The 22,588-nt window shown below is 34.0% G+C and overlaps 1 protein-coding gene across 1 annotated transcript; it reads left to right on the top strand.

Annotated features, from left to right (window-relative positions):
* Positions 1-11,340: 11,340 nt before the first annotated feature.
* On the top strand, positions 11,341-16,331 carry RGS2 (regulator of G protein signaling 2). Its single transcript, XM_053693082.1, has 5 exons — positions 11,341-11,533; positions 12,940-13,053; positions 13,164-13,225; positions 13,847-14,013; positions 15,162-16,331. The coding sequence occupies exons 1-5, from the start codon at positions 11,421-11,423 to the stop codon at positions 15,357-15,359; spliced, it is 654 nt and encodes a 217-aa protein (XP_053549057.1). The 5' UTR covers positions 11,341-11,420; the 3' UTR covers positions 15,360-16,331.
* The last annotated feature ends 6,257 nt before the right edge of the window (positions 16,332-22,588 follow it).

Below are 22,588 nucleotides of genomic sequence, written 5' to 3' on the forward strand. Positions count from 1 at the left end.
AGGCATTTGTTTGCGAAGCCCGGCCCCCTGATCCATAGCAACACTGATTGCTTAGTACAAGGAGCCCTATGTGTTCACAATGCTGCTAATCCAAAAAGAAGTTATACAGAGAGCTGCTGTAAATCTTAATGAAGTAGATCAAAAAAGACCTCCTGTTATAACCCAAACCACTGCTGTACCTAACCTCTCAACACAAACACAGATAACAGTAGCTGTCCGGAATCTGCACTGCAGTTTAAAAGGACAGGAAACCCCATTTTTTCTCTCTTGTTTCGGCTAGAACTTACCGCTAGAGCAAACAAAGTTTACTTTCAACTTGTAATACCAGCACAACCCAACTAGCTCAAAAATCTTAATTCTAGCAAAGTTTTCACTATAGCGAAAACGCAAAATAGCACTCTACTTGTAATCTGACCCTTAGTGTTTAATGTCCCTTTAACTGCAATGGATTTAGGTTATTGTAATTTAGGTTAACTGCATAGGGGAAGATCAGGACAGCATGGTTAGGGTTAAGATGTAGTGGGGGCTTTGGGAAAGCATTGGTTAATCTAAAAGTGTGGTGCAAATTTATGGTTGGGCTTAATGGGCTATAACACTGGTATGCTACAAGTTATAGTGTTATAGTGACTGAGATCAGAGTATAATCCAATCACTAAAAGGAACCTCTATCAAATATATTTTTTCATAGCATCTTCATTATAGCACCTTGTATAGGTATTTGTTTATAACATTTACAGTATGGTACACTATGGTACAAATATCTGGTATCTATACAGTGGTATTTAGTGTTTGGCTGAACGTGAGACTTTCCAGAAGCCTTTTATTAAACAAAGTGAAGAATAGAGAAAGTGGTGCACTGCCTAGTTAATTTCTGAGTTTCATAAGCAAAATTTCATGGGAAAAAAAATATCACATGTTTATGAGATCAGAATGAAACATCAAAGGATCTAAGGGTTCTTTCAAAAATACTCAGCACCCAGACTGCTAACAAGAATTGATATTTGACTGAAAAGCAGTAATTTATTTTTATGTCAGTGTGACTACTTAAACAATAAATAAAGATAAAATGAAATTCATCTGTTTTGCATAATTTCATTAAGAGCAACAACAGTAGATTCTGCAGTTTTATTTGCTTTTTAGAACAATATTGAGCTGGAAGTTCTGATTGCTCTCTGAAAACCAATACTGCCCCCTGTGTTGGAAAATAATACTGCAACATTAAAATCTGCTGTACCTAATATAAAACATTGTTTGGCTTGTTAGAATATTCATTCTATATTATTGCATTAAAATCTTAAATATAGAGAGAGTATATATAAAAAAAACATGAGTTTTATATCCATTGTGTACTATAAAAGTATTAACATCACAAAAAGAAGCACATTACCAAACTAAATCAAAGAAATGACTTCAACAATCTGAGAGAATGTCTGTTTGCTTTAAATGGCATTTACCTTTAGTCTATGCATGAGTAATACTGTAAGGGCTTAGACTGTACTGTACAGCGGAAGTAACGCTAATACAAGTCATACCAAAATATATGAGGTTACCCTGTGTTGCCAGCTTTATGTTTGCTTTCTAGTTTTTTGTTCTCTGACTACTTTATGAATAGAGAAGTTACATGACAATAAAAGCACAAAATGTGAATTGGAAAACATACAATGGAAGGAAAGTACAGAGACCTTTGTTTGGCTTATAGGTGGATTATGATCTTACAGTACAGGTAGTGAAAAGCAAACACAATGCTCTTGAGAAGAAAAAAATATGGAAAGATATTGAATCGGAAATAATAATCTAATTCTAATAATTCCAATATGCCTATAAATAGATACCTATACCTTTACACACATACCCCTCCCACATACACAAACTGCCCCATACACATACTACCCCATACACACATACTACCCCATACACACATGCCCCTCCCACATACACAGACTGCCCCATACACACAAACTGCCCCATACACACATACTACCCCATACACACATACCCCCACCACACACACAAACTGCCACACAAACTGCCGCATGCACACATACCCCCACCACACACACAAACTGTCCCCTACACACATACCCCCACCACACACAAACTGTTCCCTACACACATACCCCCACACTCACTGCCCCTACACACATACCCCGCACACACAAACTGACCCATACACACATACCCCCACCACACACACAAACTGTCCTATACACTTATACCCCACATAGACACACAAGCTGCTCCATACACACATACCCCTACCACACACACAAACTGCCCCATGCACACATACCCCCACCACACACACAAACTGCCCCATATGCACACATATACCCACCACACAAACTGCCCCATACACACATACCCCCCCCCCCCACACACACACACACACAGTTAAAACTGCAACCAAATAAAAAGTTCTCTTAGTATGGCAAGGAAACAAATATTTTGCTTCTTTTTTGTCCATTTATTCTACAGCATGTGAGTTCAAGTAGTTTTACAAATATTTGTATCTAAACCATAATAATGTATATACTTTTAAAATCAAGTATAAAAATGCATAACATTACTTTGATACACTCATTTTGCTGTGCTGTGGGGATGGGGAGCTTGCATATTATTGTGCATGTGCAGTGATTTAAGTAGCAACAAATAGAAGGAGCTATAAAGTTTGTGTTTTGTGTGCACAATTATTTAATTTTTTTCATAATTAAAGGGACACTGAACACAATTGTTTTCTTTAATGATTCAGAAAGAGCATGCAATTTTAAGCAACTTTCTAATTTACTCCTATTGTCAATTTTTCTTTGTTCTCTTGCTATCTTTATTTGAAAAAGAAGGCATCTAAGCTTTTATTTATTGGTTCAGAACGCTGGACAGCACTTTTTTATTGGTGGATGCATTTATCCACCAATCAGCAAGAACAACCCAGGTTGTTCACCAAAAGTGGTCCGGCATCTAAACTTACATTCTTGCATTTCAAATAAAAATACCAAGAGAATGAAGACAATTTGATAATAGGAGTCAATTAGAAAGTTGCTTAAAATGTCATGCTCTATCTCAATTACGAAAGAAAACATTTGGGTTCAGTGTCCCTTTAACTGTGTTCCGTTTTATTTTGTTCTGTTATTTTTATGGTAGATATGTTTTTTATAGTTTATTATTTATTGTAACTTACAAGCCTGACCTATTGTGACTAAATAAAGAAGTACTGAGTTCAGGTAGTGTAGTTATATTTTTATTTTATTTTCAGTTGCATAAAGGTGCTTGTAGATCACAGTTGGAATTAAAGTGAACATGCACTTAAACCAGAAATGTAATGGCATTTTGTAAGTTAAATTGAGAATAATCTCTGTCATTAATTATGATTTTTCAACAATGAATCACAGTCTGATTTTTTCCAGCTCCTTTAACCCCTTACGGACCCCAGCAACATACCCTGTACAATCCTGGTCTTTCTATAGGGATTGCGCTATTAATAGCGCGGTCTCGCCGCCAGTAGCGAAACTGTGCTATTTCTGGTGACCAGAGGGGAGGAGGGAGGGTATAACAGTGTGGTCCTGCCCAGCAACATACCCTGTACGTTCCTGGTCTTTCTATAGGGATTGCGTTATTAAAGGGACAGTCTAGGCCAAAATAAACTTTCATGATTCAGATAGAGCATGTAATTTTAAACAATTTTCCAATTTACTTTTATCACCAATTTTGCTTTGTTCTCTTGGTATTCTTAGTTGAAAGCTTAACTTTGGAGGTTCATATGCTAATTTCTTAGACCTTGAAGCCCACCTCTTTCAGATTGTATTTTAACAGTTTTTCACCACTAGAGGGTGTTAGTTCACATATTTCATATAGATAACACTGTGCTCATGCATGTGAAGTAATCTGGGAGCAGGCACTGATTGGCTAGACTGCAAGTCTGTCAAAAGAACTGAAAAAAGGGGCGCTTTGCAGAGGCTTAGATACAAGATAATCACAGAGGTTAAAAGTATATTAATATAACTGTGTTGGTTATGCAAAACTGGGAAATGGGTAATAAAGGGATTATCTATCTTTTAAAACAAAAAAAATACTGGTGTAGACTGTCCCTTTAATAGCGTGGCCTCGTCGCCAGTAGCGAAACTGTGCTATTTCTGGTGACCAGAAGGGAGGAGGGAGGGTATAACAGTGTGGTCCTGCCCAGCAACATACCCTGTACGTTCCTGGTCTTTCTATAAGGATTGCGTTATTAATAGCGGGGCCTCGCCGCCAGTAGCAAAACTGTGCTATTTCTGGTGACCAGATGGGAGGAGGGAGGGTATAACAGTGTGGTCCTGCCGCTTGCAGCGGGACCCATGCTATTAATAGCAAGAAAACCCTTAACCACCATGTCGTACATCGGGGTCATTAAGGGGTTAAGAGATTGATTTCAGCAATAACTGCAAATCATTATACAAATAGAAAACTTCAAATAAATCTGTTTTGTTGTTTTTATGATAACGTACAGAAAACAGTACATTAGTTAATGTTCTATATGCCCAATCTAAGGGTAAGGAATAATAAGAGATACAGCCCAAGTGGCTAAATGGATTGTTATTAAATTTGGCAGCAAATTGATTTGCTTTTAATTTTTAAGATATTAATGTCTTCTTAAAGATACCAATTAAGACATGTAAAAAGCATTTTGACAAGAAAAAAGATCAACACCAGAACAAGGTGTTATGCACTAAAGTTAGAAGGAAGTAGGCTCAGGAGCAGTTTGTGCAAGCCCTTCTCTACAAGAAGAGTATTTGATAAATGGAATAGACTTCCAATAAGAGTGGTAAGGACAAATATTGCTGTACTTATACTGTATGGAGATTTAACAATGGCCAGGGTAACAATACTAGGCTAGCCGAAAAATATATTAAACGGACAGTAAAATAAAAAATTATACTTTCCCGATTCAGATAGAGCAAGCAATTTTAAACAACTTTCCAATTTACTTCTGTTATCAAATTAGCTTCATTCTCTTGGTATCTTTTATTGAAGAGTATAACTAGGTAGGCTCATAACAGCTTAGAAGTGTGTTCATGTCTTTAGTACTCTATGGAATCAGTAGTTTGTAACATTGAATAACAAATCTACAAATAATGTTGCAAAACACTGCTGCCATAGAGTACTAAAGACATGTGCACACCCCTGAGCTCTTATGAGCCTACCTAGTTTTACTCTTCCATAAAAGATACCAAGAGAATGAAGCAAATAAAGTTTAATTTGGACTTTACTGTCCCTTTAAAGGGACAGTCTAGGCCAAAATAAACTTTGATGATTCAGATAGGGCATGTCATTTTAAACAATTTTCCAATTTACTTTTATCACCAATTTTGCTTTGTTCTCTTGGTATTCTTAGTTGAAAGCTTAACCTAGGAGGTTCATATGCTAATTTCTTAGACCTTGAAGGCCACCTCTTTTCAGAATGCATTTTAACAGTTTTTCACCACTAGAGGGTATTGGTTCATGTGTTTCATATAGATAACACTGTGCTCGTGCACGTGAAGTTATCTGGGAGCAGGCACTGATTGGCTAAACTGCAAGTCTGTCAAAAGAACTGAAATAAAGGGGCAATTTGCAGAGGCTTAGATACAAGATAATCACAGAGGTTAAAAGTGTATTAATATAACTGTGTTGGTTATGCAAAACTGGGGAATGGGTAATAAAGGGATTATCTATCTTTTAAAACAATAAAAATTCTGGTGTAGACTGTCCCTTTAAGCTTACACTTCAGAAAAAGAATATGGTGACCCAATGGGCCTTCTTGCTTTTGCTATTAAAATATATGTTTCTGTAAGTATTTTGGTATATACAATAGTTGATGAAGCAGATCTATAGCTATGTGCACAACCAACCTCTCCAAATAAATCAAGAAAAAGACCACATGACTTCAACTGGCTGACAAGGTGTGAGAAGCTTCCTATTGTAAGCAAACCTTACATATGTATCTTAACAGCTTATCTGAGTTTTTGATATAGAGGCACCCTGTGCATTGTTATAACATTTTCTTTTGAAGGGAACATGCTCGGACCACGTGACCCTTGCAGGCTTACCCTGAGACTTGCATCCTTTTTATTGAGGTAGAAAAGAATGTGCTATTTTTAGTCTCTGAAAACATACATCTTCTATATTTACAAAAATAGAAAATGCATATTTTTTCTATAGTACTTGAATCTTTAAATGCAACCTCTTCCACACATGTGCTTTGGACTTATATGTATAAAAGGCTGTGCATAAAATTATAAATAACAGAAAAGTTGTTGAGGGGTCAATGAAAGCAGATTTTACCAGTGCATAGGGCAGCACAGAAACTAAATATAACATTGTTTCCATGTTTGTAAACTTACATCTGCCTCCATGTCATATTACTCTTCAACAATGAATACCAAGAGAACAAAGCAAATTTGGTAATAGGTGTGAATTATTGTAAAGTTTAAAATTGAATGTGCCATCTGAATCATGGAACTTTTATTTGGATTTTACTGACCCTTTAATACTTGCAACCACACAAAATCTGCTTGGGCTAAGCAGCTGTAATTCATTGAGGCAAGATACTTAGAAAAATAAAATATTATGGGCTGTTTTTATATATATATATATATATATATATTACATTTTGAAAATGTCCCCCAATTGCCCCCAAAATAATGCGTGTAGTGCCTTTACTAAAATAAAAAATATTAGCATTGTTTTTGTTTTTAAAAAAACTGCATTAAGCAGTTTTTAGGGGTTAAAGTTGGCAGGTGTGGGGTGTTAGAAAAAGAAATGGCACTGAAAAGTGCCTTTACACTGCGGTCTATGGGAACTGTGTGTTCCCTGTAAATATGTATGTATATGCTTACATACATATATATTTATGTGTTAATATGTGTATATACATTAATATACATATAATTATATACATATATATTTAAATTTGTTGCCCATCGCTTCCTTGCAATGCAAACGCTCCTAACTTGTAATACTAGTGCAAATTTGCGTGTGCTAGTATTACAAAGTGATGCGCAAATATCACGCTCGGGTAATTTTTATATGCCATTTTTTTTAGAGGTGTAACAATTGCACCAATTGCATTGTTAACTGTTTACATGAGATTGTTTTATGCAAATTGGACCCACATTGTCTGACAACATAGGAGCCATTTCACTAGCAATAAATTTGCATGAAATCATTTTTCATTGATATGTTATTGCAAGTTGTGTTCCTTATGATAATACCTAGCTGACTCTTTTCTGTTCATGGGTTCCTTCCTGAGGCCAAATTATTCAAATGTTTTAAATAGCAGAGTGCAGTGTGAACACAAGCCTAGATAATGTAAAATGATGGGGTTTATGCTCAGGACAAAAAAAAACACGGAAATGTACCCAGAACAATCTTAAATTATGTGTTCCATCTGCCATGCCACATCTTGTTTCTTGGAAGATATCCACAAGAGGAACTAAAGTATCACCTTATAAAGGAATACCTCTGTGGTTGCCACCATTTTTGGAAAACAATACAGGGCATGCAAACTGGCATAAAAATTGATTTAACATAACTATAAGTAAAGCTGCTGGCACTAATTTGAAATTTTAATATATTTTAATTTTCAATTGTAACCCTTAAAGGGATAGGAAAGTCAAACTTAAACTTGCATGATACAGATACATGATATATGATTAAATTAATTTCTATTTTCAAATGGGCTTTGTTCCCTTGGTATCCCTTGTTGAAAAAGAATATGCGCATATCCTAGACTAGTGGGAGCTAGTTGCTGACTGGTGCCTGCACACATTTGTCTTTTGTGATTGGCTGACTAGATGTGTTCACCTAGCTGCCAGTAGTGCAATGTTGTTCCTTCTGCAAAGGATAACAATTGAACAAAGCAAATTTGATAATAGAATTAAATTGGAATGTTGTTTAAAATTGTATGTTCTATCCAAATCATGAAAAAAAAATTGGGGGTTGCCTGTCCCTTTAATATATCACGTTTGAGCATAGTCTTTTTTTCTACTTTTTCTAAGACATTGTTTGAAAGAGTAACATCATTATAAGGGAGAATTACTCTGTCCATATAAAATACAAATATATTTACATACTTTATTGAACACATTTCTGCAGTATTTGAGTAGTCACTGATTCTTCCTTTTACCTTTTGAGTAGCACCAGACTAGATTTGTCTGCTATTCACTTGAAAGGACATGGGACCCATTTTTTTTATTTTGTGATTTCAGACAAAGCAAAACATAAAAAAAAAAAAAGTTTCCAATTTACTTCTATTATCAAATTGACTTTGTTTTCATAGTATCCTTTGTTAAAGAGATACCTAGATAGCATGCACATTTCTGAACCACTTTATTACATTACAGGAAACACTGTTGCCTTCTTTTGCTATTGGGAATCTATAACAGATATAAAACTGATGCCATATATTGCTCCAGTCATATGCCTACTCCTACACCTCTCTAGCTGTTTTTCAATAAAGGATACAAAGAGTTTTAAAATTTGATAATAGAACTTAATAGGAAATTGATTTTCTGAATCATGAAAGAAAATGTTGGGGTTTTATGACTCTTTAAAGGGACACTGAACCCAATTTTTTTTCTTTCGTGATTCAGATAGAGCATGCAAGTTTAAGCAACTTTCTAATTTACTCCTATTATCAAATTTTCTTTATTCTCTTAGTATCTTTATTTGAAATGCAAGAATGTAAGTTTAGATGCCGGCCCATTTTTGATGAACAACCTAGGTTGTCCTTGCTGATTGGTGGATAAATTCATCCACCAATCAAAAACTGCTGTCCAGAGGCTGAACCAAGAAAAAAGCTTAGATGCCTTCTTTTTTCAAATAAAGATAGCAAGAGAATGAAGAAACATTGATAATAGGAGTAAATTAGAACGCTGCTTAAAATTGCATGCTCTATCTGAATCACGAAAGACAAAATGTGGGTTCAGTGTCCCTTTAATGAAAAAAAATGAATGGGTTGGTCACAAATGAAGACAACTGTGCAGCAGTATGGTAGATAGGTTTAATAGAATCCAGAGTGCTAACAGTACATATATATATAAAAAAAATATTTTAAATATATGCTTTAATAAAATATGTAGGACTTAATTCTCTTTAACACCAAGAAGCTTATACACATCTGACATTCAATCTCAGAAAAATTGCTAAACTCTTCATTGTGCTTTAAACAGGAAAAGTTAACTCTGCACCAGACTTGTTTCTATAAATAGTTTTAAATAAGCAGAAGTAAGAAGGGGAAGATCGAATGTGTCGTGTCTGCGATAAGGATCCTAAAGAACTGTTTATCGCTCTACACAAGACGCGCGCACCAAGCTTGCTGACGCTACAGCAGACCTCACTGTTATTGTGCGTAGTAGCATGTACTTTCCAGTAAGGTTATAACACCAGTTGGCTATAATAAAAATAATGCATATACTAAAAATGGTTTACAAACCTACACAAATCAGTGGAAATCAGCTACAAACAATTTAACCCTTGGCTGACTGAGAGGGCTGCATCATATTTCTATGCAAGGATTGGTCGGTTTGTACACACTAAACGCATTGAAAAGGTCAAAGTGCAAATTCTTTGACAATAAAAACTTTATGAGGTTGTGCACATAAAATGCATTTTTCACATAGTACTCTAAAAAATTGTATTTAAATACATGAATGCACTTTTAATGCTCATGTCTTGTATACCCCATCAGTGCACAAATCTGCCCTGCAGGTCAGTGTGTAAATACATTATACACAAATAATGCTGCATAAAGTCATTGAGGGTTTGCAAATAAATAATTGTTTATTTTGGTGAATTTAAATATACTGCATGTAAATACATTGCAATGGTAATATATACTAATTTATTAGGAGCATTAACTCACATAGAAACAAGTATTTGGAATAGCAGACACTGTCCCTTAGCATTTGCAATCTAGGTTATTCTTTATGATTCTCACTGTTTACAAACCAATACCTTGAACTTAATCAAATGTGTTATGTTCTAACAAAGCCACCTGCTAGACCTGAAGAGCAAGATCTCTAAAAATAAACATATCATATAACAATGATGTCAAAGAGGGCTGAAATGCATTTTATAGCAATGAGGTGATTGACAGATGATAGACAGATAGATGTTAGAGAGATTCATAGATTAAGTGAGATAAAGAGACAGATAGAAAGACAGAGATAGAGATAGATAGATAGACAGACAGACAGACAGACAGACAGACAGACAGACAGACAGACAGACAGACAGACAGACAGACAGACAGACAGATAGATAGATAGATAGATAGATAGATAGATACATAGAGAATAAAAGTAAGGATATTCCTTTGGTAATGTGGGCACACCATAATATATAATTCTAAAAAAATGCATGCATTTTTAAAGTAAGGTGTAATAGCCCTTGTTAATATATATATATACACACATAAAGGTTTTTTTTGTGGGGGTACTCACCGGTACTGAGTACCCCCCACCTCTGTCAACTCATAACAGGTAATATTTGTAATAATCATTTAAATACTCTGGTTTTTACAAGAGGGGGCTGCAAAATACATAAGACATTGTAAATAATGTTGTCCCTTTACTTTTCTCAAAGTTACTGAGCAGAATATATCACTCAATAATCAATGAGTACTGACACCTTTTCCTTTACAAAATAGCACTGTATATATATGTGTGTGTGTGTGTGTATGTGCGTGTGTGTGGATCACATCTGTAGTTTGCTGCATATGGCTAACTGCAGTTACATGAGATATGTCACATTTTCGTGCCCATTCTTTTGTTTCAAAATTATCTGCACATAGCAAGGTACTAACCTTTCATAAAAAAACCGACTTAAACTAAAATGAAATTTAAATTGCTAGTAGTAACAGTAAAATACAACACTACCAGCATCTACTCTCACTAGCTGCACACATTTAAAAGTGTTGCTAAAAAGTTTGTATATATGGGGAAAAATGCATTAAAAATAATGCAATTAGATTTAGGGTTTAATATAGATATGACAGCTAAAATATGTTTGCATAAAGTGTGAACATTTCCATAATACAATGCAATCTCTGCAGATCTGCATTTTATATACCATGAGTGCAGCATGTACAGTTGTACCAAGAATTAATAGGTAAGGAACAGCAGAGAGATCTCTATCTGCATTTATTTAGCTGCCAAGAGCTTGCATCAAGCAGTTCCTACAACTTACTGAAGAAAGAACGTCAGCAAAAGGGATTTGCGAAATCAGAGGGGGAGGTGTTCTGCTTTAGGAACCAATGAGAACAGATCCCTTTCTGACTAAAACACCTCCTCTTAGAATTTGCTTATTAAATAGAGGACAGAGCCTGAACTGACTCAGACAGAAACAGTGGAGAGAACAAGTATTGACTACTACAAAGGAATACAACAAACAGCCCTTTGGGATACATTATGACCAGTGCTATGTTTCTTGCAATCCAGCATAATTGTGGACAAGTAGAACGCCCAACAATTGGGAACTGCCAGAAAAACGAAGAGAAAAGAGGAAAAATGAAGAAAACTATGTAAGTTATGGATATTTTGATTCTTTGTGGAACAAGAATTACTGGGGTATATTCTAATCATTTAGAAAAAGCTTTTTTTTTTTTTTTTTTTCTCCCTACAGAATTTACTGTTATTGTCTATGAAAATATTTGTATATGCTAAGCATTTTTAAATTATTAAAATGTACCCCACTTTTTTCTTAATTGTTTTGAGCTTTGAACTTGATCTTAGAGCGATTACATTTGTGCTAAAGATGACCTTTTATTGCCAGCATAAATGGAGTATAAGTGATTTACCAGTACAGAGATTTTACTACTGTTGTCTGCTGTTTATATATATATATATATATAGCTCAGCATAATTTGTAATCTTACTATACTATGATATGCAAACTTGAAATATAATTAAGTTTGTATACGATTTATATTTCTTAGAATTGTTGGCTATACATTCTTTTTTGTTAAACATAAAAAAAAAATATTAATTACATTTTTCCTGTTTAATATGTTTTTGAGACCAATAGAGTTACATCCTTTTAAATTAAAATATAATTTTCTACTTTGCATTTAATTACTTACAGATGATTAAACTGCAGTCTTGTTAGTACATGTAACCTAAGGATAGAATTAAACTAAACATTCCTGAGTGTTATACTGGAATAACCTGACCTCATAATGCATACGTATACTTTATTCATAGAAAATCTTTTTTTAGCACTGAAGAGAAAATGTAATAAATGACTCAGTCTAGCTATAAACTATAAACGCCTATTTATTAATATTATTAATAGCCATGTTGCTTCATTTGCAAGACAATAGATTACAGCAAAGTCTGTATGAATATATATTAATACATTTTAGATATTTACAATTTTCACCTAACTAGTAAACTATAGTGAGATTTTTATATATATATATATATATATATATATATATATATATATATATATACTTATGCATACTAATTTTCAAAAGTCTCCATTTCACTCTTTTGGTCCAAAAATAGTTGTGTTAATTGTTAACTTTATCCTGAGGAAGTGCTTAAGCAAACAGCTTCTCCACTGTCGCCCAACACACAGATGGTTGATAGTTATATGTCTTTAGATGTTCAGCTATAAATAGACTCCAGAGATCAAGAGTACAGCCTTAGAACAACACAGGCATTTGTCTGCAAAAAGAATAGATGAAAGGTCAGCCGGAAACTCTTTAATATCTTCAACTTTTGCCTAGGGGAGCTTAACTCTATAAGTGCTTGAGAAACGGTTTATTCTTGTCTAGTGTAATTACACAGTTATAGTCTGCTCTCCAGTATTGCAGAGGGTTAACTCTTACTTTTTCTGACTGTGGAATGTCAGCCTGACAGTCAGTTGTATGTCATGTAAAACACAGCATTAAATAAATTGCTCTTTCTTTCTCTGTTTCTCCAGTTTAAAAGATTGGAAGACACGTCTGAGTTATTTCCTGCAAAATTCCCAGAACACAACTAATGGATCTCCAAAAAATGTTCCAGGCAAAAAAAACAAAAAGCAAACTTATTGCAGGTAATTTACTGACATAACATGTTTTCAGCAATAACATTTGTCTTTTTGTATGGTAAAAAGGTTAAAAAAATAGATAAATGTATTCACAAATCTTGTGTATTTCCTTTCAGACCAACTCCTGAAGAGGCTTTGGCATGGTCATGCACGTTTGATGATCTTCTGGCTAACAAATGTAAGTTGGAACCTATGGCAGTAAGCAAAAAAAACAAACAAACAATATATATATATATATATACATTGTCTATTCTGCATCTATTTTTTTAGTATCACAATCAACTTTTAGGAGTATTAAAGAAACATTGTAGTACAAAAATAACATGCTATAAATCTTTTGAGCATGTACTTTTAGCAATACCGATCCTGCAAGTCTATGTGTTTAACTAACCAATGCAAAGTGGTTAAACACATAGGTACTAGTCCCAAACAGACACTGAGTTAGCCATCAGCAGTTTCACAGAGGTTCCTGAGCAGTATTTTTGCAAGGGTTAAACATGGACTTGCAGGGTCTGTTTTGCTAAAATCACATTCTCTAACAAACTAAAAATGATTACGATTTAACTTTTCTCAGTAATAAAACTTTATGGTAATTGCAGAAGGTGAAAACACAAAGATTTATAGAATTTTAAACTGTAGGAATTCGCTTAAGCATTTTACTTAACTCCCAAAGTATCATATAGTAGAATATTTTAGCTGTCGTATTTAGACATTTCCTTTCACTATTAAACTATTTAATTTAAAATAGAGGCGGCTAAATACAGATTATTAATGTATATTTATTTTTTCCCCTTCTCAGATGGTGTAGCTGCATTCAGGGCATTTCTGAAGTCTGAATTTAGTGAAGAGAATATTGAGTTCTGGTTGGCTTGCGAAGATTTTAAGAAGACCAAGTCCCCTCATAAGCTGACAACAAAAGCCAAGAAGATTTATGATGAATTCATAGAAAAGGAAGCTCCAAAAGAGGTGAGATGCTTTAAAATACTGAAAGCTTAAGCTTTTAACTTATGTCATTGTCAAATTCTGCTTATTTCTTGTACAATGTGCTGGATACAGATAAAAGTGCATAATCCTTATATAAATTCAGATTCGGGAAGGTAGGTTTAGGAATGTGCACGTAACTGAAGCACTTTGTTACAAGCATTCTTGAAAACCTGCTGCAAGAATATTTTTACATTTGCAAGGGCACTAGATAACAGCGTTTGCTGCCAAAAAGTGCCCCAGATACGTGAACGCTCCCTAGCTAGGTATCTTCTTCAACAAAGATTTTGGTAATAAAAGTCAATTGGAAACTTTTTTGTTTTGTTTAATTATATGCTCTGTCTGAATCATGAAAGAAACATTTTGGGTTCATGTCCCTTTAAGATCTAAGTTATCTATTTAATGTATCTCTTAATTATTATTTTTCTACCGGTTTCTGAAACAGAACTTTCCTTTTTAGATTCAATCCGTGCAAATTAATTATTTAGAAAATGATAATCTATTCCATTTTGTGAATCATATATGGTTTAAATTCTCTTTTGATTTGAGAGAAATATAAATGTATCGTATCCAATGCATTTAGGGAGGGATCTGACAGGTTTTTAATTGCAAGGATCATGGAAATTATTTTATAAACTGTATTAATGGAAACTTGTATAGGATTACCTTAAAGGGACATAAAACCCACCTTTTTTCTTTCATGATTCAGATAGATCATACATTTCAAACAACTTTCCAAATTACATCTATTTTCAAATTTTCTTTGTTTTCTTGTTATCTGCTGATGAAAAGCAGGAATGTAAACTTAGGAGTGTGCACGTGTCTGCAGTACTCTATGGTAGCAGTTTTGCAATGCTATACATTAGTAAGGGCACTAGATGAAAGCACTATTTCCTGTTGTGTACTGCTTCAGACATGTGTACACTACCTACACACACACATACATATATATATATATATATATATATATATATATATGTTTCTAAATCTCTTCAACAAAGACTCACATAAGAATAAAGTAAATTGGAAACTTTTTAAAAATGGTATGTTCTGTCTGAATCATGAAAGAAACATTTTGGCTTCCATATCCCTTTAACAAAAACTAAATATATGTTATTGTTTTCTAATTTCAGATCAACATAGATTTCCAGACAAGAGAGGCTATCACCCTTACTCTCCAGGAGCCTTCACGCACTTGTTTTGGTGCAGCACAGAAAAGAGTATATAGCTTAATGGAAAACAATTCATATCCACGTTTCCTAGAATCCGAATTTTACCAGGAGCTATGTAAACCCATGCCACAGATCACAAGAGAGTCACAGGCAACATGAATACTCTAAAGAAGAGAAGTGAATGACAACCACAAGTTCTTCAAAGTCTATAGGAGAAAAGCCTCCTTAGATACTTAAAGTCTTTGACCTTAAAGACTATAGTTCAGATATTGCTACATCTGATTTGAGAATCTGTTAGATCAGAGAATGGTACGGTGTAGCTTTGAGAAGTGAATACAGAAAGGAAAAAGACTGATTAGAGCGTTGGGTAGCCACTGCAGGCAGCTTGGAAAACACAGATACAAAGACTATGTTTTAAGTTCAGGCACTTTAATATGCCTCTGGAGATAATGCGATTTTGTTACTATAGTCTCTATTTTGATTTGATATCACCTACAAAATAGTCAAATGTTTATAAATATTAAATCCCAATGATTTTGTTTATAATTGGTAGAAGTTTACCAATCAAATGTGATAAAAACACATATCTAAATAACCACTGTATACCTAGAATTTCTACCATATGTTTACAAAGGTTTAAAACAATCTTGTCATACAAAAATGTATCTTTTATGATTCATTGGGCTACTGAAAATGAGTAATCATTGCTTTGAATTGAAAATGGGGTATCTGATATAGGAGTCGTGAAATCTTACTATAATTTAGGTCATGTTCAATGTAAATGAAGAATTATCTTTTATTGTCCTTAATCTCACAGTTCCTGGTGTGTGAATTGTCTTATGTCATTTCAGAGAAGTGCTACTCTTGTTCAGTTACATTAAGATATATAGAAAACCTGATTGTAATATGTTTCTTGTACAACAATGTTACATATGTTTACTGTAGCAAATCCACTCTGTATATTTATTATATAGGTTTTGGGTAATGCAGTGAGTGTATATAAGGTAAATATTGGTAAACACTGCATTTGGGGTATATATTTGGATACACTGCACTGCCTAGATGGCAGAATAACTTCAGTGAAGTTGTTATATATTGATTTATTATTATAAATAAATTATTTTCTTATTATATTTGTGTAATTTCTTTTGTAATCATTTATTTTTTAAAAAGGGGACAATAAAGATTCACTGTAATGCTGAAATGTGCAAGAATTAAATAACTTTACAAACCTTAATTCTGTAATATTCAAGCCATAATATTAAATTATGTGGTTTCTGCCTTGTGGTTACAAATCTGCTCTTAACCATCAGCTGATTATTTCTCCTGTGCTCTAGTTCAGATTCTATCCAGAAAATCTGACCATTTGGTGTTTCCTTGTGGACTGGAATAAAAAAAAAAACCTCTGCGTTATGGGCTGTGCATCTCTCTTCTGGACTGATTTAATAATAAATAAAAAAAACTGTTTATTTAATAATAGAAGTGTCAATATGTGATCAGAACAAATATTACGTAAATCTGTCAACAGACAGAGAAAGGTGCAGGTGTTCCAGCTTATTGTGTGTAATGCAAAGGGTTAACCTTGTCTGTTTACCATAGCTAAAATTACCATGTTGCCAGCAACACTGCAATGACACAGACCTTTGCAAATCACTGTAAATCTAAATAAAAGAGGTTAAAAGTCGAATTTAGACTTTAATGATTCATGGAGAGCGTACAATTAAAATAAAAAGTTTAATCCTATTTCTCTTGATATCTTTTGTTGTAACTTGTCACTGGAGCATGCTATACTACCCAGGAACCTACACTAAACATATATATATGTATATATATATATATATATATATATATATATATATATATATAAAAACAATGTTAGAAACATAATTACAAACTAAGATGCCTTATGCTGTTTAAGCCACAAGCCCACAACCTCTGCTCTTATGGAAAGATGGAAAAAAGCCAAGTTTCAAAAAGGATACAGAGAGAAAGAGTAAGCCTGGTCTGGTAACTGGTTTTTAATTGTACACTCCATTTGAATAATGAAAGTTTAATTTTGATATCCCTGTCCCTTTAAAACATGATGAAACATGCAGACATGATTTGGGTTACAATTATTACTCCACCCCCCAAAAAATAAATAAATATATATATATATATATATATATATATATATATATATATATATATATATATAATTTACTTTTAAAAAGCAAAAATGTAACTATGAGAGTGTACTAAAGGGACATTGTAGTAAAATAATTGCAATAACGAATTAGAACAGGTAATCTTAGCACTAGCTACCCCACAAGTCTGCGTTTAAACCCACAAAAGTTTCAAACACATATCCTAAGCAGACATAGCTGGTAAGTCAATCATCACCGGCTGTTGCACAACCCTGTCAATCATTGGCCATGCCTGCTTGGGACCAGCATTTCTTTGCAACCTTTGAGTGGACTTTAACCATGGGTTTAATACCTTTTCAGAGGTTAAACACATAGACATTAATCTCAGAAAGATTCTATGAAGCATTGGAAAGAACACCAACTAAACATGTATTTTTCTTTAACACTGCATATTAATGAAGGCTGCACAAAGATATAGGATACCAGGGTCCCCCCCCCCCAGGAAACACTAAACTGCTTTTTATTTATTTATTTATTTATTTTCTTATTTATTCACCCACCCCTGCCTATCCTTGTGTGACATACTGGGCAGCATTAGCATCTACAAACAAATTTCTGGATGAGGGGAATTAAATGCCCACAATATAATAATTAGGCTTGTGCATTTGTTTTTTTTTACGAAGGCAAATTTATAACAAAAACACTGATATTATGCACTAACTTATGTAAAGAAAAGGAACAAATACTAACAAAATTTGTTTGTATTCATTAATTTCCTTTAAATTAGCTTTAAAAGGTTAAATACTAACTTGTAGCGTGCTGGAGAGCAGCGCTAGTACGGACCCTTCTTCACAGAATGGATCTCAGAGCCTGCGCTAAAGGAGAATCTTGTTTAGCTAGCGCAAGTTCTGGGATCTGACTCACTAAGTCTCCTATTAGTGGGGCACAGGGCTTTGTTAAGAAGGGTTGGGATTTGTGTGGCTCTTCAGCACACTATAGGTAACTATAAGGCTACAGGTGAACTTTTTCATCTGTAGCAAAGGAACATTTACATTCGTCTAATGAAAACTAAAGTAAATGTCCCCCGATATTCAGTATTACTTTTGTTTAAACAAAACAAATACCGAATAGTGCTGCAGACGAATATTCAAAAAACTAATTTTTCCGAATATTCATTCTGAAAGATTCTTCCAAAACAAATTTTATGCCGCTGTACAAGTCTAATAATAATATTAGTGGCAATATGAGTTGGATGTGGCACACATGGTCTTTCAATGGGTCTTGCTTTTTTGATAGCGCTGCTCTCACAGCCAGCATCAAGACTGCGCTATAATAGGAGGCCTGCTGAAGGGAGGTTGCAATAGCGTGCTCTTGCATCTGGCGGAAATATCTGCACTATCACGGAGCGAAAAACCCTAAACTACCGACGAAGTACAGGGTACACCGTGGTCATTAAGGGGTTAAAAATGGTGGCTTATTGGCATGAAAAAGTGCATGCTTATGCTTACATATAAGGATTAAAAAAAAATCGAAGATGTGTGCATTTACCCTCCCTCTGGACACCCATTTCGGATGATACAACCAATAGGAAGCCGGAATGCTTGCACTATTGAGAATAATATTACCATGTTCTTTTGCTATAACGCTAAAGTGTGAACTACACATGCACAGGGGAATCTTTTACCACGTACTTATATTTCCCTCATTAGCATGTGCAGTACGGCTTCTCATTGGCTCTACCACTCGACTCATCGGGCACACACAAAAAAATCATGGCAGCCAACTGCATGAGGGTTAATAAGGAAATAATATACATGAACAACTTGGTATACTATATATGGACACTGACTTCATTAATATGCAGTGTGCTGAAATACTATTATTAATTTTATGTTAAAGCTGTATGAATTGATATTGAAAATAGCTAGAAATGTGTATTGTGCCCAGTGGAATTAATTATTAAAGGGATGTGAAACAGTCTGTTTCATTGTTGTAATAAAAAAGCACTAAGCAGTTGCTTATATTTAATAGAAATCTATTTAAATGGATTTTACCTTTTTTTAAAAAAATTTTTTCTTTATTTTGGATTTTTTACACTAAATTTGTGCTTCGTGTCACAACCCTACATGGAGGAGGAAGCCTTTGCAGGAAGTTTTATCTTAGCCCTTATGTCATAAAACTACTAGGCTAGTGAATAGACTAGATAATGGAGTTAGATTTGCTGATGCCCAGAATTGACAGTATATAAATAGTATATGTGTTTTTTGTTTTTTTAAACTCTATATGCAAAAGAAAGAAGGGGTTATCCTCATGCCTTTGAGTATAGTTATATAACTATGATGTGCACAAAAAGACTCCCATAAACCACTTCTCGAATAAATGCACATTTATTGATTTGATGCCGGGCGATCAAGATTACCTCAGTGATCACCTAGCTATTAAAACTTATATTGGGGCTTTATTTTAAAGAAGGTCTTCTGTACTTTAAAACAATAGGTCTTGGGGGTTTGTAGTACTTTTTGATGGCCTATTATAACCCCCCATTAAAAAAAATGGATTTCAATTTAAATAAACAAGGTTGTAAACAGAACTGTGTGTGGGGGGTTTCCTCTAAATTCTGCAGTGTAAAGAAGAAGGGGTTATCCTCATATAAATCTGATCTTTTTGGTATGTTTATAATACTTTGATTTGGACATAGTCGCTCCCATGAGCCTCTATTTATTCATGCCAGATGATCACTATTACCACAGTGATCATCTGGCTATTGAAACTTAGTGGTTTCTGGGCTTTAAAACAAGGGGACATGGAGGTCTTTAAGCCTTGTTGATGGCCTATTCTAAGGTTACAATATGCTTAAACATCTGGGTTTTTTTTTTAATAAATTGTGGTTATACTTTTATACCCCCAAGACACCATTTTGAAAGAACAGATGATTACTTTTAAAATGATGGGTCTTGGGTGTGTCTAGGCCTTAAAGGGACATTAAACACTAAATAAATGCTAGATAAAATGAAGCATTCAAAGAAAAGAGTAGTCTGAGAATAACAGATGTATTCTTTAACGTTTCATTAGCTGTTTAAATATTGACAAAATAAGTATAAAGTTTTAGTATCTATAAAACAATGGGAGCTGCCATGTTGTAACTTAGGTTACCTTTTCTGCTGTGGCCAATTAGGGACAGTTATAAATAGGTCACTAGAGTGTGCAGCCAATAGCTGTGTGGAATATAACAGTGTCCTGCACTTCCATTTCTAACAGGAACTGAAAAGCTCAAAATTTCAAAATGGAATTACAGGAAAAGGAAACAAAATAAATAATGAAAGTATAATGTAGAGCTTTATTTATATATACACGATTTATCATTTTATATTACCATCTCAAAGTGTTTAATGTCCCTTTAAGGGAGCTGAAATTGAGGGGTTTGCATTTGTATCCCCCATCCAGCTCCCCAGGGCTTGGATATGCCTGGTGACGTTACCTGCAAAACCCCAGGATTCTTGCGGCAATGCTGGGCTGACTTGGCCACCTTGTAGTGCCTGGTAAGTGTGGAGTGGGCGCCCAGGCTGACTACATGGTTGTCTTTAAAAATAAAAGCATTGCATGGATGGTCATGTGTTGCTACATGCATTGGAAGGGATAAAGGCTTAGATGATATCTGTATAGTATCTGTCACAGACTGATGCACAATTATTTAAACAAGAATTAATTAAAAGGATATTAAACACCCCTTGCCTTGGTGTAAATAATAGTGTTTTTTCCACGCTGCTAGGAGGCTAAAAAAAGCAAAAAAAATTGCTTATTGGTTTTACTAGCACCATTTATTTCACATTATCAGGAGGCATTGAATGTCTCTTTAATATTCTGTGTATATTTACAAGACAAACTAATTTCTGGCTTTATCTTAAAATCCTATTTTATATTGCTTATTAATATTGTATAAAAAGAAAACATATGTTTACTAAATATTTTTGCAGTGTTTATTTATTAAATTGCTCCTATTTGGATATGTTCTATATCTGGTGATTTGCACCAATGTCCTTCATTTCTAGTCTCCAGGAGCCAATAAGCGACTAGATTTTCTATTGTGCATTCACTATGATTAACACTCCTGTACCATATTAGAGATAGTCAGAAATTATTGCCTGTTATTGCAGAGGTTCCAATGCCAGTGAGAGTTTCAAACTATCTGCTTTTAATTTACAGTCCCCAAACTCTATCATAGACCCAAATACCAAACTCTACTATAGATTACCCAAGTCTGGACAGCTGAAAACCCCTGGGCTACTTAAACTCCATCATATAACAAAGCCATTCCTTGTACTTGGGTCCTGAGTATAGAAACTGAAGAATGAGGATTTACACTAAAAATGCATCAAATCACATATGCATGATTCCTAGTATGCCTGCTGGGGAAGGAAATCACATTTGCTATTCTTATCCAGGAAATTGCTTGTATACAGTAAGACAACCAAGGGAGGCATCATTATATCTATTTATAACACTTAAAAAATATATATATATATATTTTTTTAAATATATTTTTATACTTTATTTTATAATCAAAAGTTAAAATTATTAAAGAATCTTTTTGTATGGAAAACAAAGTACCTTGATAATTAGGATATATCCTGTAAAATCTATAAAACGAAAGTTTCAAAAGGTCAAATTAATTTATGTCTAAAAGTTGTACTTAATATAAAGGAAGGGGGGAAGTGTCTGCTCTCTCTGCTTTCTCAGCCCCTTTTAGTGGGCGTCACAGACTAACTTCATCAACAGTGCTAAACTCTGAGCTTCTAAATAAGTTTTTAAAAGGTTTTATACTGGATTTTTAGATCAGTATCTGTGCATATTCTTTAATAGTAGAGTCTATTACATGCAGTTATATGAAAATTGGTGTATACTGTCCCTTTAAGTGTGTGTGTGTATATATATATATATATATATATATATATATATATATATATATATATTCAGATAATTGCTAATATGTATATCCCCGTGAAAATGTTTAAAAAAATTAAAAAATAAATAAATGTGTATTTGGACCTTGATAAGGGCACTATTTAAAGGGCCATAATACCCAAATGTTGAAACACTTGAAAGTGATGCAGCATAGCTGTAAAAAGCTGACTAGAAAATATCACCTAAACATCTCTATGTAAAAAAGAAAGATATTTTACCTCAAAAGTTCCTCAGTAGCCACATCCCATTGTAAAGGACTTCTAAGCAACAAATCAGTATGTCTGTCCCGGGACAGCGGAA

The sequence above is a fragment of the Bombina bombina genome, chromosome 10 (assembly GCF_027579735.1).
Source record: "Bombina bombina isolate aBomBom1 chromosome 10, aBomBom1.pri, whole genome shotgun sequence".
NCBI classification, from domain to species: Eukaryota; Metazoa; Chordata; class Amphibia; order Anura; family Bombinatoridae; genus Bombina; species Bombina bombina.

What these genes read in the sequence shown, in the direction of transcription:
- RGS2 (XM_053693082.1), top strand. Translation starts at nt 11,421, where the DNA reads ATGACCAGTGCTATGTTTCTTGCAATCCAGCATAATTGTGGACAAGTA. An exon ending in AAAAAGCAAACTTATTGCAG is followed by an intron (nt 13,054 to 13,163) that starts GTAATTTACTGA and finishes ATTTCCTTTCAG; the next exon opens with ACCAACTCCTGAAGAGGCTT. An exon ending in AAAAGGAAGCTCCAAAAGAG is followed by an intron (nt 14,014 to 15,161) that starts GTGAGATGCTTT and finishes TTCTAATTTCAG; the next exon opens with ATCAACATAGATTTCCAGAC.